Source organism: Centroberyx affinis, unplaced genomic scaffold (assembly GCF_046629955.1).
Source record: "Centroberyx affinis isolate AG114_WGS23_722 - 3 ecotype Tasmania unplaced genomic scaffold, CSIRO-AGI_Caff_v1 ptg003166l_1, whole genome shotgun sequence".
Lineage (NCBI taxonomy): Eukaryota > Metazoa > Chordata > Actinopteri > Beryciformes > Berycidae > Centroberyx > Centroberyx affinis.
Window position 1 is genome coordinate 69,616 of NW_027281219.1, and position 14,575 is coordinate 84,190.

General features: G+C 44.7%; 1 protein-coding gene across 1 annotated transcript in view; it reads left to right on the top strand.

Annotated features, from left to right (window-relative positions):
* Positions 1-14,575, top strand: part of cemip (cell migration inducing hyaluronidase 1) — a 77,808-nt gene that overhangs the window by 15,983 nt on the left and 47,250 nt on the right. Inside the window, exons 6-10 of the mRNA XM_071537960.1 lie at positions 2,657-2,727; positions 3,827-3,922; positions 5,369-5,490; positions 8,741-8,888; positions 12,171-12,362. Coding sequence (XP_071394061.1) covers positions 2,657-2,727; positions 3,827-3,922; positions 5,369-5,490; positions 8,741-8,888; positions 12,171-12,362 — 629 coding nt within the window. The remainder of the gene's footprint in view (positions 1-2,656; positions 2,728-3,826; positions 3,923-5,368; positions 5,491-8,740; positions 8,889-12,170; positions 12,363-14,575) is intronic.

A 14,575-nucleotide genomic window follows, 5' to 3' on the forward strand; every position in this document is an offset into this window, starting at 1 on the left:
ACACATATGTATCTGAATGTACATGCACACACATGCACGCACACACACACACACACACACACTCACACCACTGCATTCCCCCCCCCCTACACTGTTCTGCTGAGTGTTGGAGGAGCTAATCCTGTTCTGTGTGCTTTACTGTTGCTCTATCTGTCTCTGCAGAGGCTGTTTGGTGGAAAGAGCCCGGCCCTGTCAGCGTGTGTGTGTGTGTGTGTGTGTGTGTGTTCAGTATGTCAGGAATGCATGGGAAATGGAAACTGAATCATGCCATGATAACAAAACCCCTCGGAGACGTCTCAAACTCTCTGTCACGAGGGGGTTTCGTGGAGCGGGGCGCGCGGCACATTCACGCATTCCTCAAACAAGACCGGACCGTGCTCGTTTTTTTTTTTTTTTTTTTTGTTATTCGGGAAAACCCAAGAATGCGGCATACCGTACGGTTAACGGCTGCTGGGACTACCGGCTGACTCTGCCATTAGAAGGCTTTGTTGTGGTGAAGGAGCGAAGATGCGAAGTGAATCTTGGCAGCCCGCGGGTATAGAGCCCCTCGCGATCCGGGCCGGTGTTGTGAAACTCAATGCTGCCACGGCGACCGCAGAGGGTTTCACCATCCGAATGAACGGTTTTTCTTTTTCCACTTTTTTGCACTTTCATCCGTCCCTGTAGGCCAATGCTGACGGGGGACAGAGGGAGTAGATGGGATGGGGGGATGGGGGGATGGGGGGGGGGGGGGGGATGACTGGCTAATGACTCTTGTCGCCTTCCCCCTCCTGACACCGTTGCCAAACAGGCCGGCCTCATCTGGGAGGTGGGGGGGGGGGGGAGAGAGAGGCTCGGTTATTTGCGGTGTGCCGGGAGACGTTTTAATAAGCCGTAATTTATGAGAGCAGGGAGATCCATTCTCGCTTATGTCACTTGCATATGGTTTATACGGTGGTGGGTGGCAGCGTTTTTTTTTGTTTTTTTTTCTCGAGTGTGATTTAAAGTCGGCGGGGGGGGAACGTACACAGATTTGCGGTTTTGAAATTTTTTCGCAGCAGTGTGTTTCTCATCTGGCGCCGGGGTGTGGAGAAGCAGCCCTAGTTCACCGGGGAGGAGAGGAGTCACACGGCGGGTATCTGAGAGCCTTCATCTCCATCTCCCCAACAGCAATGTCAAAGCTCGCCTGTGATTGCTGCACACACACACACACACCGCACACACACACACACACACACACACACACACACACACACGCACACACACACTCCCTGCACAACCCTCAAGTCCCTTCACACACACATATGTGGTGATGTAGACACACACACACACACACACACACACAAAGGTTTTCTCACTCCCTGCACAATCCTCAACTCCCTTCACACACACATACTGTATGTGGTGATGTAGACACACACACACACACACACACACACACACACGTACTCCACACACTCACACATGAAGGTATTCTGACTCCCTGTAGAACCCTCACTTCTGTTCATGGTGACACACACACATACACACACACACACACACACACACATACACACACACACACACACACAAAGGCTTTCTGACTCCCTGCACAATCCTCAACTCTCCCTTCACACACATACACACTCTCTCTCTCTCTCACACCCACACACACACACACACACACGTACTCCACACACTCACACATGAAGATATTCCGACTCCCTGTAGAACCCTCACTTCTGTTCATGGTGACACACACACACATACATACACACACACACACACACACACACACACACACACACACATATATGACGCACACACACACACACACACACACACACACACACACACATACACACACACACACACACACACACACACACACAAAGGCTTTCTGACTCCCTGCACAATCCTCAACTCTCCCTTCACACACACACTCTCTCTCTCTCTCTCTCTCACACACACACACACACACACACACACACACACACACACACACACACACATACACACACACACACACACACACACACAAAGGCTTTCTGACTCCCTGCACAACCCTCAACTCTCCCTTCACACACATACACACTCTCTCTCTCTCTCTCTCACACACACACACACACACAGAGCCTCCCCCGTTCCTCCCCGACAGTGTGCATGTCTTTACCAGAGTGATGCATGCTGGGATAGCTCATTTAATTACCCAGACTCCCCCCCTGCGGGTGCCTCTGTCAGCCTCTCACTCTCTACGTCAACATCATTACCAGGCCCGGGTAATGCCACCGTCTGTGTGTGTGTGTGTGTGTGTGTGTGTGTGTGTGTTGCTGACAGTGTGTGTTGCTGACAGTGCCATACAGTGTGTGTGTAGGTCTAATGTAGATATGCCCTCTTTTTCCCTGCTGTTCTCTACTTCTATCCATCTATCCTCACCCTGCTGCTCTTTTTCCATTTCTGTCCTCCTCTCTCACCTCTCTCTCTCTCTCTCTCTCTCTCTCTCTCTCTCTGTCTACCCTCTCTGTCCTTCCTACTTACGTCCATCCTCTTGTACACCTTCCCTCCATCTCCTGCTCCATCTCTCTCTCTCCATCTTCCTCTCGCCTCTCTCTCTCTCTCTCTCTCTCTCTCTCTCTGCTCTCTGCTCCCTCTCTCTCTCCATCTTCCTCTCGCCTCTCTCTCTCTCTCACCTCTTCAGGCACCCTTGGAGTTTCATCGGAGTGAAAGGCGACACTTCTTCTGTGGTGGAGGACCATGCTGTCTATCAAGGTAGGAATCACTTCTTTAGTTTTTGCCTCTATCTCCACTCTGAATTTTGTCTTTTTTTTTTTTGTGGCCCGGAATAGTAATTCACTGAAATTTGGTGTTTCTCGTTTTGTGTGCAAGGGGATTAATGATGCAGTCTTCATTTGTGAAAAAGTAATTCGCCCCCCTGGTTTGCTCAACCCAGTTAAAAAGTTAATTAGGGACGGCTGATTGAATAATCAATCATCAATAATAAGCAGGCCTGGTTTGGGCCAACCCTTCCCAATGTGAATTTAACAGACTTCAGAAAGCCTTTGAGTCAAATCAGCACTCAGGTTTTTCTTATACCAGCTCCCTCCAGTAATCTTAATGGGATTTTTAGGAAGCAGGGTGTTTTCTGCTTCAGCTTTCTGTAGCACAGCGAGGAAAACCTGTGTCACTTATAGATGGTAGTTGATTCCATCTCCTGGAGTTTCAAAGAAAAAATCCACTATCTTCCTCCCATCACTACTACTATTCAGTCGGTTTTTTTTTCCGTCCAATTTCCTCACTGACTTCCATAGTAAAATTGGAGAGGAGAAAGTGTTCTGATAATGCCCCCCCCCACTCCCTCAGGACGGGCCCGAATCAGGCCTGATTGTTAACCTCAGCACTCACACTGAGGTACCACTGCTCTGGTGTAGAGAAAGTGTCTGTATTTATTTACATGTTGATTCTGTAGAATTAAAAAAAAAAAAAAACACAGGCTTTTAAAACCCAAATATGTATGGAAAGTCATGGAAAAATTAGCATTTTAAATTTAAAATCACAATACCCAGTGGCTGTGGCCCATGGCTTTTCTAGTGCTGAGGTCTAATTATGCCTTTAATTGGGATCTAGTAACAAGGCCGGGAGCAATTACTTTTTCACACCTGAAGACGACCTGCATGATTCCTTTGCACACCAAACAAAAGAGAGAAACACTAAACTTTGCTCACAGACATCTGATCAAATTCACAGTGAGAAAAATGTGCAAAAATGCAGAAAATCCAACAGGATGCAAATATTATTTTACAGCACTGCACTTGACTAACCCTTTTGTGTGTGTGTGTGTGTGTGTGTGTGTGTGTGTGTGTGTTGGCAGGGACCAAGGCTTCCTCGGAGGCCCGGAGCTCTCGTGTTTTTCATTCAGGTTATGGGGAACATTTCACCATCACCACCAGCAGCCAGTGGGTGCAAGGTAACACTCCTCACACACACACACACACACACACACACACACACACACACGTACGTGCCGGTGTTAGGGAGAAGTTTTACTACATGTAATGAAATCGGAAGGGGGGTTCGTCAAACATGATATCTCAGGTGATATCTCTGATTTTAATGAAACTTAGAGAGATGACTAATTTTTTTTAAAATGACACTGATTGGTCTGATGGTCTGATATCATTATAAGTCGGTCTGATTTTGAATCTTGGAGGAATGATGCATCTTGTCCCTGATTGGCCGATGACCATGTTTATTTGTTTAACTACATTTTGCAGTAGCTTGGTGGTAGTTCAACTAAATCCAAATCTGGACAGCGCTCACAGTAGTTTATTACTTTTGTCATTTTGAGGCATTGTTAACTACTGCAACTACCAACTATTTTTGGCTATAAAAGAAAAACAATGAATAAGAGATTCTGCTCTGAGGACTAAGCTGACAGACAGGAGGGGTGTGCGCTGTAATATTGTTAAAATTTCTACTGGTTGCCAATAGAAGTCACAGATCACCTAATGCCCCTTTAAAGAGTGACTAAACCCCAAACCCAAATCTGTGTGATGTCACCACCTGTTGTACTCTAATGACGGTGACATCGCTTGGCACCAAAGCTCAGCCAATAGCAGATGGCCATTTCAGTAGCATGCTTTTTACCAGTAGATCTCAGGCTTTACACAGAGTTAAGTTTGGGCTTAACTTGCTCTTTAAGTTTACAGAAGTTTGCATCAGTTTTATGTCGGTCAGCGTTCACTTTGTGCCAGCCGGCGGGTGACATCACTGTTTTTACTGGTTAATAGAGCGAAACAGGACTTAAGGTGAGCCGCGACCCCTTTGGCTTTCCATAATAATATACTTAGGCCAGCGGGCGCCTTTACTCAGCCGGGCTCTTTAATGGGTATCCGTGCTGTAATTGATCAGCTGTAGTATTATCATCACAACATTATCCACTCATCAATATGTCTGCCTCATTCCCAGCTGTCTGAGCACGCCGCCGCTATCGACCCGTCAGCTTGGTAGCAGATTCCAATTAGATGCTTCTCATCTTCCCGCGGTAACACATCAGATAGTAGCTCTTTTAATGAAATAGCCACACTCGAGCATGCGGCTACGGACACACACAGGCATCCAGATAGACACACGCTCTGCCAGACCCGCACTCAAAGTCAGTCTAGCTGTGTGTCGGGCATTAGATTAAAATTCAGGCCCACAGTCAAGTGCATATCCCGCTCTGTGGCAGCCAGACAGAGGATGTAATGGGAGGAGAGAGCCCTTCAATTACTCAGCTACAAATGCTCTCTGACAGCCTAAATGGGAGACAAGTCAAAGCCCTGACGTAGATTAGTCTAATATCTACCGCTTGGCTGTCTGACCATTGGACTGGGGGCCACTGTGTGTGTGTGTGTGTGTGTGTGTCCCACAGAGGCAGAGTGGACAGAGTGGTTCGACAGGGATGATGAGAGAGGATCTGGAGACTGGGAGAAACTAGCCGACCTGCATAAGGCCTATCCTGACCGGCTATGTAGCAGTCCATTGGACATCCAGGTAAAACACACACACACACACACACACACACACACACACACACACACACAGACACAGACACACACACTCAGATGCTGTTAGTAAATGCAGTCATCGAGCCACAGAGTTGGGAGCTGCTGTCGCTGATAACTGGGTAATTATAACATTCTTTTGAACTGAAATGAAAAAACACTGATAGGTTATCTGCAGCGAGTCAGAAACTTTAAGATTATGCCTAGGTAATATTCTTTAAACACAACAAACACAATTTACACAGAGCCCCTCAAGCTTCCTCTGTGTCAATATTAGATTGGTTAATGACCTGAGGTGACTACTGTTTCCTGGCAAATTGCAATGGTGGTATATTTGAGAAATATTTTTGTTTCATCTTTCGGTAAACAATGTTAGCTCTACTCTCTTGTTAGAGGCCTGTGGCTTCCTGATGTCTTCAAATCTAATGGTAGGCTGTCTGCAGGCCTGATTCCACATTCTGAATGGCAAACAACCGCTAATATGAGCAAAAATCATCCCTCACATAACTTACATCAGTTTGATACTACTTACTATGATCTACACCAGTGGTTCTCAATCCTGGTCCTCAGGTCCAGAGTGCTGCTGGTTTTCTATCCTACCAGCTAGTTAATTGCATTTAATTACATTCACCTGGTGTCCCAGGTGTAAGTGAGTCCCTGATTAGATGGCTAGAATGAAAACCAGCAGGACTCTGAGTCCTGAGGACCAGGACTGAGAACCACTGATCTACATTATGAATGTATGTCACAAAGGTTCATGCCTTAAAAAGGTGGCAAACTGTATTCCACAAATAAAAAGGTGAATAAACTGAGTTTAGGTGGATTTACCCTCCACTACATCCCTGTATTAGCAGCTTCTTGTTTCTTCTTTTTTTAATTCTTGCATATTAATTCATATGCATTGTAGATCTGCTCTATATAATACATGTTTTCTAAAAATTTTCACTGCTTTGGGTGCAGACCATGCCCGCATCTGGTTTATATGTGAATACAAATACAGTTCAACTTTAGTGTAGAACACAGATACAGATAGTGGCTGCAGCATTCACACACACACACACACAGACACACACACACACACACACACACACACACACACACACACACACTCTGAGCGACAATAATACTGGAGTCATGGTGTGCCAAATGAGAAGCCAGCACACTGGCTGCTCTATTTCCATTTTTATGGGCAGTTCGTCTAGTCATCCAGTCAGTCAGTTAGTCATTCATCCAGTCAGTCAGTCATTCATCCAGTCAGTCATCCAGTCAGTCATCCAGTCAGTCATCCAGTCAGTCAGTTAGTCATTCATCCAGTCAGTCAGTCATTCATCCAGTCAGTCATCCAGTCAGTCATCCAGTCAGTCATCCAGTCAGTCATCCAGTCATTCATCCAGTCAGTCATCCAGTCAGTCATTCAGTCAGTCAGTCAGCAGCACCGCGCCAGCCAGCCACTATTGTGCTGCTGGGACTTGACACAGATGCAGCCGGTGGATGCGGATCTAGCCTGGCACCATAAAGCAGCAGCTGTTAGCCTTCCATGGAGATAAGCAGTGGTGCCAGGTCTGCCCTCGCTGCCTCCAACACCCATACCATTACCATAAAAACAGCCACTGCAGGCTCCAGCTTGCCTCTTTATGGCTGCTGGGCTATAGTGCAACAAGATCAATTGGCTACTGTTCTTCTTCTCTCACCCAAACTTTACCTCCATCACACCACTACACACTGAGGCAGTGGTAAATAAAATACAGGATAAACCAGTCTATGATCATCACAAGGCAAACCGTTAATATGAACATAAATGAATTATGTTTCCTTTTTCTCTTAAAAGACCCTATCTTCATATAACTTACACAGTGTGATACAATTGACTATGTATACACACACAGATTTATATTTATGTGGACTCCAAGAGGACTAGCCTGTCCCCTGTGCATCGGCTATTGGGGATCCTTAATAAATCAGTCTAGAAATTTGATTAAAAACTATTATGCAAACAAAAAGATGGGTAAAATGAGTTTCGGTGGGTTTACCCTCCACTCCAAAAAGACAAACAAACAAACAAACAAAAAAAACCCACTTCTATGCAAATTGCAAATGCCAATCACACAGACATATAGGAATGTACTAATATTAATTTGCCTAATTTTTTCACCTACTGTCTCTTAGCATGAGGCAGGTAGCTGCATATTTTGCCTGATAATTCACCTATTAGATATTTTATTTGGGCACTATATGGCATACCACATTTTGAGGAAGAACTCTCCTTTCCTCCCCGGTTGCCAACTCTATCCTTTTCTCCCTTTTTCTAGCGAGTCTGCTCATTGCCAGAGTTTTCCTGCAGTTTTACATTTTTCACCCTTCAATCTGCCGCTGTGTAATCTGTATTTTGGGGGGGTCAAATAGCAGTTTGTGTTGTCCTTTTTTCCAGTGTGTTATGTCATTTTCCGTCTGTGCGGTTTTTCATTTGTTTGGGATTGTCTGAGGCGCTGTGAGGTTTTTCAATGGCTGTGGCTGAACTTTGCTCCAGATTTTCCTCTTGTTGTTCCAAGCGTTTGCGATGGTGTCATTGGAGGTCACTGGAGTTCAAGGGATTATAGTTTCATTGCTCTTTTCTGAATGTAAATCAGAGCGAGACTGGCCTAATTCTGTTCTTTTCATTCTGTTTTCATAATGTTCTTACAAATTGCAGTGTGTTTCTCCCATTTTGACATACAGGGCAATTAGCTGAGTGACAGATTTTTTGTCCAATTAAGGTGTTTTCCTGAAATCATCTTTTAATTGCAGAGAAAGCCAATTTAGCCTTGCCTTTTTGAGCCAGGTTCTAATTAAGATGTTTTCATGAAATCATCTTTTAATTGCAGAGAGCCTTGCCTTTCACTTCATTAAAGCAGTGGTTCTCAACCTTTTTCATATCAAGGACCCCTAATTTAGGCCACATTAGGGCCACGGACCCCCATTTGATGAGATTTTGTCTCTCGGACCCAAATCTGAGAATATTTTTTATTGTCAGATATGATTTTGTACAGAATTCCATGACTATCCGTACTGTAGGTAGAGAGATAACAGTGAAACTATGATCAAAATAGTCATTCTAAAATGACAAAATAATGAAGTTTAACAATTCATCAATTTGCTGGGGACCCCCTGGAATGCCCTCAAGGACCCCCGGTGGTCCCCGGACCCCACGTTGAGAACCAGTATCGGCATGAATACTACTCACAACTTTCTCTCTGGTCCAGGCGGAGACCCATGATGGCGTACCGGCCAACCAGACAGGAGATGTCTTCCACAGGAACGATAAGGACTATGGCTTCGTCTGCCTCAACAAGGACCAGGCGCACGGCCTCTGTCGCAACTACAGGGTCCGCTTCCTCTGTGGCAAACTAGGTACGTTGTGTGTGTGTGTGTGTGTGTGTGTGTGTGTGTGTGTGTGTGTGTGTGTGTGTGCTTGTACTTCTATCCCTCTTCCTCACAAGGACAGAAAGATGAGGAAAAAGTGACAACATTTTGCTGGTCCTCACATCTTCCAGGGGTTAGTTTTCGAGTCTGGACTGTGTGTGTGTGTGTGTGTGTGTGTGTGTGTGTGTGTGTACATGCTTATGTCTGTGCATGTGTGGCTGTGCTCCAGAGTGTGTGCTGTGTGTGGGCAGGCTGCTATGGTTGGAATGTACGGAGCCCACATCGCAGTGCAGGAAAACACTGCCATGCTGCCAGCTCACTTCACATGCAACGCTCCAATCACACTGAGATACCAGCACATGCAGGCAGGGACCTCTGTCTGGGCTTGTCTCTGTGTGTGTGTGTGTGTGTGTGTGTGTGTGTGTGTGTGTGTGGTGGGGGGATAAAGAGAGGTTGGGTGGTGTAGGTGTGTTCTTTTGTCAAGTTTGACACTGGGTGCATCCCATTTCCATCACTTCACAATGGCAACACCACACACACGCACACACACACACACACATACGTCAAGCAAAATTCTGGGTCACACTGCAAAAAATTGCAATCCTAACAAGTCATTTAGTCTAGCATTGAGTGTCGAATCATATTTTTAGTAAGTGAAGTGAAAATGTGAAAATCTCTGATAATACGGTGAGATAATTTCACTTTTTTTTTCCAATGCAAATTTAATCATTTCATGAGTATCATTTTCTTGATACTAGTGGAGCGATCTGCTTTATTCTGCTTTGTGTCAAGGTACTAACACTTTTCTAGTAAAATGTGAAACTGCATTGGAAATAAGTGACATTATCTCACCCCATTGGCAATTCTTTTTTATTAAGGAAAACAGCTTTTTTTGATTCACTGCTAGACCACAAGACTGGTTAAGACCATAATTTTTTGCAGTGGGCAGAGTGGGACAAGATAATGGGCAGAACATACTGTGCCTGTCTTCTGAGACATTCCTCATTAGGACAGACTGAGGAGTCTAAACAGGTCCTCACCCCTGCACTGAGAAGCTGTTCGACACACACACACACACACACACACACACACACAAACACAATGCTCTCTGCTGTGCATGTGTGTGAGTATGTGTGTATGCATGTGTGTGTGTGTGTGTGTGTGTGACTGAGTGGTACTAGCATGTGGTTAAGATACGATCAATCAGAACAGCGATTGCGGAAACTGACTACAAGCCAGCCGCGCATGTAATTTCACTCTTAGCTGGCAATCATTCATCTTCTAAGGCTTCAGGCATCACTAGTCAAATCTTCATCTGGCCGTGGTCCACGAAGCCAACTGATGACTTGGAATGGACTGGCGCGCTCGCTGATCAAGTCGCAGCAAAACAAATGCGTGCAGAATACGCGGTAATTTAATCGGGCTTTGGGCACAACCACAAAATTGAACATCCTGTACATGAATGCCATCTTTATACATGCCTGAACATCATGCGGCATAAAATACACCAACACATTTCTCTCTCCATGTGTTTATCACTGTTTGTCTCTCTCTCTCTCTCTCTCCCACAACACACAAACACACAGAGAGAGAGAGAGAGCAATTATGTTATTCGTTGCGCATACTGATTTAAAAGGATATGAATAAATCACTGGTATATTCACTTCATTCCATTCAGTTTCTGAGGAATACACTGAGGAATACACTTAAGCATAGGCTACACTATGTTGAGTGATAGTAGGCCACTAGCATTATCTTGAAAGTGAGAAAATGAGAACCTGTAGCAGCTCTAAAGCTAAATGTTAAGTACTCTTAATTGCTGTATTATGTCTAAGTCTGGCAGTTTTGTGGAGGAGATTGGTAAATTTACAATATATATGATGATAAAGATAGCACACTGTTTTAAACTACCAGACTGAATACAGATGAATATGTGGTTGCTCGCCTGAAATAGGCCTGAAAAACCTGGCTATATCATCTATATTCAGCTAATGATATTTGATTTTTAGAATTTATGAATCTACAGGCCATATAGTGTATGCTGAAGTGTTAACATGGAGCACCAGAGCCAATGGTGTCTATGTTCTCATCACTTAATGTGTAAATTGGCCAATGGAACAATCTACCAAAGACAGAAGCATGGCACATGATGATCCAGTCCCTACTCATCAACAATGGGGAGGATCTGTCTATCTCTATCCTTCTCTTACATACATATATCATAGCTTTCTCTCTGCCACACATTGTTATTCTCATCCATTTGTCCTCTCTCTGTTGACATCAACAGAATGGGAACATGATGCTTTCATTTGTCTGTTGCGGTGGTTTGGTACAGATCCACGCTGAGTGACTACAAGGCTTAGAATGGAAACAACCACAAGCAGTGTGCCAAGACACTCTGAAAACACCACAGCAAACTGCTACTGCAGCTGCGCCCTCTATTCTATACAGCCGCCTTTCTTTAATACACACCAGTCCCGTTAAGATCTAATCATGAGGCATCAGGCTGCATTACGTTCAAGTTGTGTCTCAGCACTCGGAGAGATCTGTTAGATCATGCGGCATTCTCACCCATTTTATCCTTTTTGACACTGGTTGAACTTGTGAAAACCGTTCCTAATCCTGTGCTGGGTTGTGAAACTGAGCTGAGCTGAGCTGATCCGAGCGGCTAAAACCAGGTTTCATCATAATCCCAGCAAATACTATGAGTATGTGAGAATGCCCACATGCCACAATCCCATTCGAAAGCACAGGATCTGCGTAGTTACGGCTGCAAGATCAACCTAGAATGCCACGATACACACTGGCAGCCTCAAATTGCCCTGAACACATGGCACTGCTCTCAGCGTGGCATCAATGTGTCATTCTATCTGCTCCACAGAGCGCTTTTATTTTGAAGGGAAGGGAAAAGCGTCTGCCATTCATTTAGATTTTTATGGAGCCAATACACCAGAAAACAATCAATATCAGCTTTATTTCTCATTATTGCAATGCGCTGTATGAGGATGAATGTGGCTGTCAGCCATCGAGAACTGAACCTGAGCGATTTGTGAGCTTGGATGCTTCCACTGGACGCACAAAAACACAAATGCAATGCATGCAGCTTTCATTGATTTCCCTCGATAGCTGAAGCTGTAGTGGACTTCCCTGTTACCTCCTTAGATACTACCAGGGCCCTTGCCTGTGTGTACAGTGTGCGGGTGTGCCTGACTATACAGTATGTGTGTCATTTAGCGTCATGCTCTAACTCCTCGCTGTCTGTCCCTGCAGTTCGTCCGCAGGCCTCCATCTCCATCGACATGTTGTCCAACAGCAGCGTCCTGGAGCTGGCCGACCGGGCCGAGGGCTGGGGGGCCGGGGACCGGGTGGTGGTGGCCAGCACCGACTACTCCATGCACCAGGCCGAAGAGTTCACCCTGCTGCCCTGCCCGACCTGCACGCTCCACCAGGTCAAAGTCCGAGGTGAGCGAAGCAAAAGACTTAACGCTGTGGGCGGTAACGGAAGCATTTTGAGGATGCTGGGCTGGAGCTGGTAGCTGAGGTTGACATGCTCTTTTTCCCAGCCTCGCCCTGCTTCACATTCATACAGTTCAACACATTCACACTGGGAGCTGCCCGGTACAACCACAGTCTCCTGCTGGTGGCCACTGAGCAGCTGAGCAGTGTTATTCATTCACTTCCCCCAGGCTCCCGTTGACCTTATAACAACTTAACTAAATGTTGTTTTATGGAATTTCTGTGTGGTCTACTGTCTGAAAATGTACTACTTCTCCTCTTTCTGGACTAGCTTAATTTCCACTCCTGTTACCAAAGAAACAATGTCAAAAGTCAACCCCAGTGATGCAGTGTCTCACCCACTGATAGACATGAGCTGTGGTTTACCGCAGTGTAAGCTGTGGTATTGATGCCTTCACTACAACTAAGGCTTCATACTAGGGTTAGACCAATGTGGGTTTCTGAAGGCCAAAACCAATATTTCTGGATTGAAGCTTCAAGTATACACGCGTGCACGTTGTCAGGGTTTCATTTTGGAAATATTGTAGCATAGCAAATTGAAAAGTGACGGTACGCTTTTCCAAGGCACGAGAACCATAGAGAGGCTGGAACCGCACTGCTCAATGTACCAACAATGCAATGAAAGGCTAAAGAGAGAGAGGGAGGCGTAGTGAGGATAGTGTGGCGAAAGATGGAGAGAAGAGAGAGAGATGATGGAGGACACTTCAGAGAGGTATGCTCACCAATGCTCCTTAGCTCGCTGCCCTATATTTCTGCTCTGCAGCACAGCATGACTGACCTAGTAAAATCAATGAACATTCTGTCCTCAAGTCTAGCTAGGGCCCACTCTGTTTGTTGTAGTGTGTGTGTGTGTGAGAGAGAGAGAGAGAGAGAGAGAGACAGAGAGAGAGAGATAGTGCACAGAGGCTCGGGAACAAACTACTCATTTGAATGGATGGAGAGGCCAGTTTGTTTTTGTGCCTAAAATAGTGGGAAGACTAAAGCTTGAAATAGGCATGTCAGAGAGAGTTGAGCTGTGTGGGCTGTGCTGCTCTGCAAGGTTGCTTCTCTCCCCGGACACATTAAGATACTGATGTCTTCTGCAAGGAGAGATAATGCTGCCTTCAGTAGTTAGCTCCGACTTCTCAGATTGGAAGTGATAAATATGACTTGTTGTGCATTCCTACATTTGGTTAGAAATAAAATAGACCCTGTGACATAGGCTAAGTAGTTTTTTGATGGTTGTTTTATTTTAGAAATAAATAATACTAGTAGCTCAGATTGATTATGTGCTGCAGCAGCAGAAAAAGAGAGGAGAAAATGCACATCAGGCGTCTGTTTATGTCAGCAATTATTAGGGTTTTTTTTTGTTTTTATTTCATTTTTTTATTTTTATTATGTGATTGTAGGCCCACCATTAATAGTTTAATGATAAAATATTTTCATTATTATATTTTCAATATTATCATTAGTTTTAGCTAGCTATAGCCTAATTCTTTAATTAGCTGTAGTCCATTACAACTCTTTAGTTAGCCTAGCTGTAGTCTTTTAGTTAGCTGTAGTTCATTAGTTAGCTATATTACTTTAGCTTTAGTCCTTTAGTTAGCCATAATTAGCTGTAGTTCCTTAGTTAGCTAGAATCCTTTAGTTAGCTACAGTCAGTTAGTCAGTTAGTTAGTTATAGGTCTTAGTTAGCTGTAGTTCCATAATTTAGCTGTAGTCCTTTCATTATTGTCTTTTAGTTAGCTGTAGTTCTTTAGTTAGCTAGAATCCTTTAGTTAGTTTCTGTTCTTTAGTTAACTAAAGTACCGTTGGCCAATTTTGTTTGGTCATTCATGTGTGGTTAAGTTCGTAGCCAAGTGTACAATTGGGAGGGGAGGGGGGGGGGGGGTCACACACTTATGTTTCCCTTAACAAAATAACAAGAGACAGATCCGTTGACAGGGTTCATAAAAGGAGGACATATATAAGAGGACATATTTAACATATTTTCTACTGTAAATTGGGGGGGACAGATTGGTATTTTCTCAGTACTGGGGGGGACACGACCCCCCCCCCAAAGAATGCGTGGTTACGCCCTAGTGGTCAACTCATAATTATGATATTTTGCAGAGCCAAGAGAAACTGCTGGCCAGAGAAACCAGTCCCTTGATACAAAGCTACAAATATGTTATCTGTGT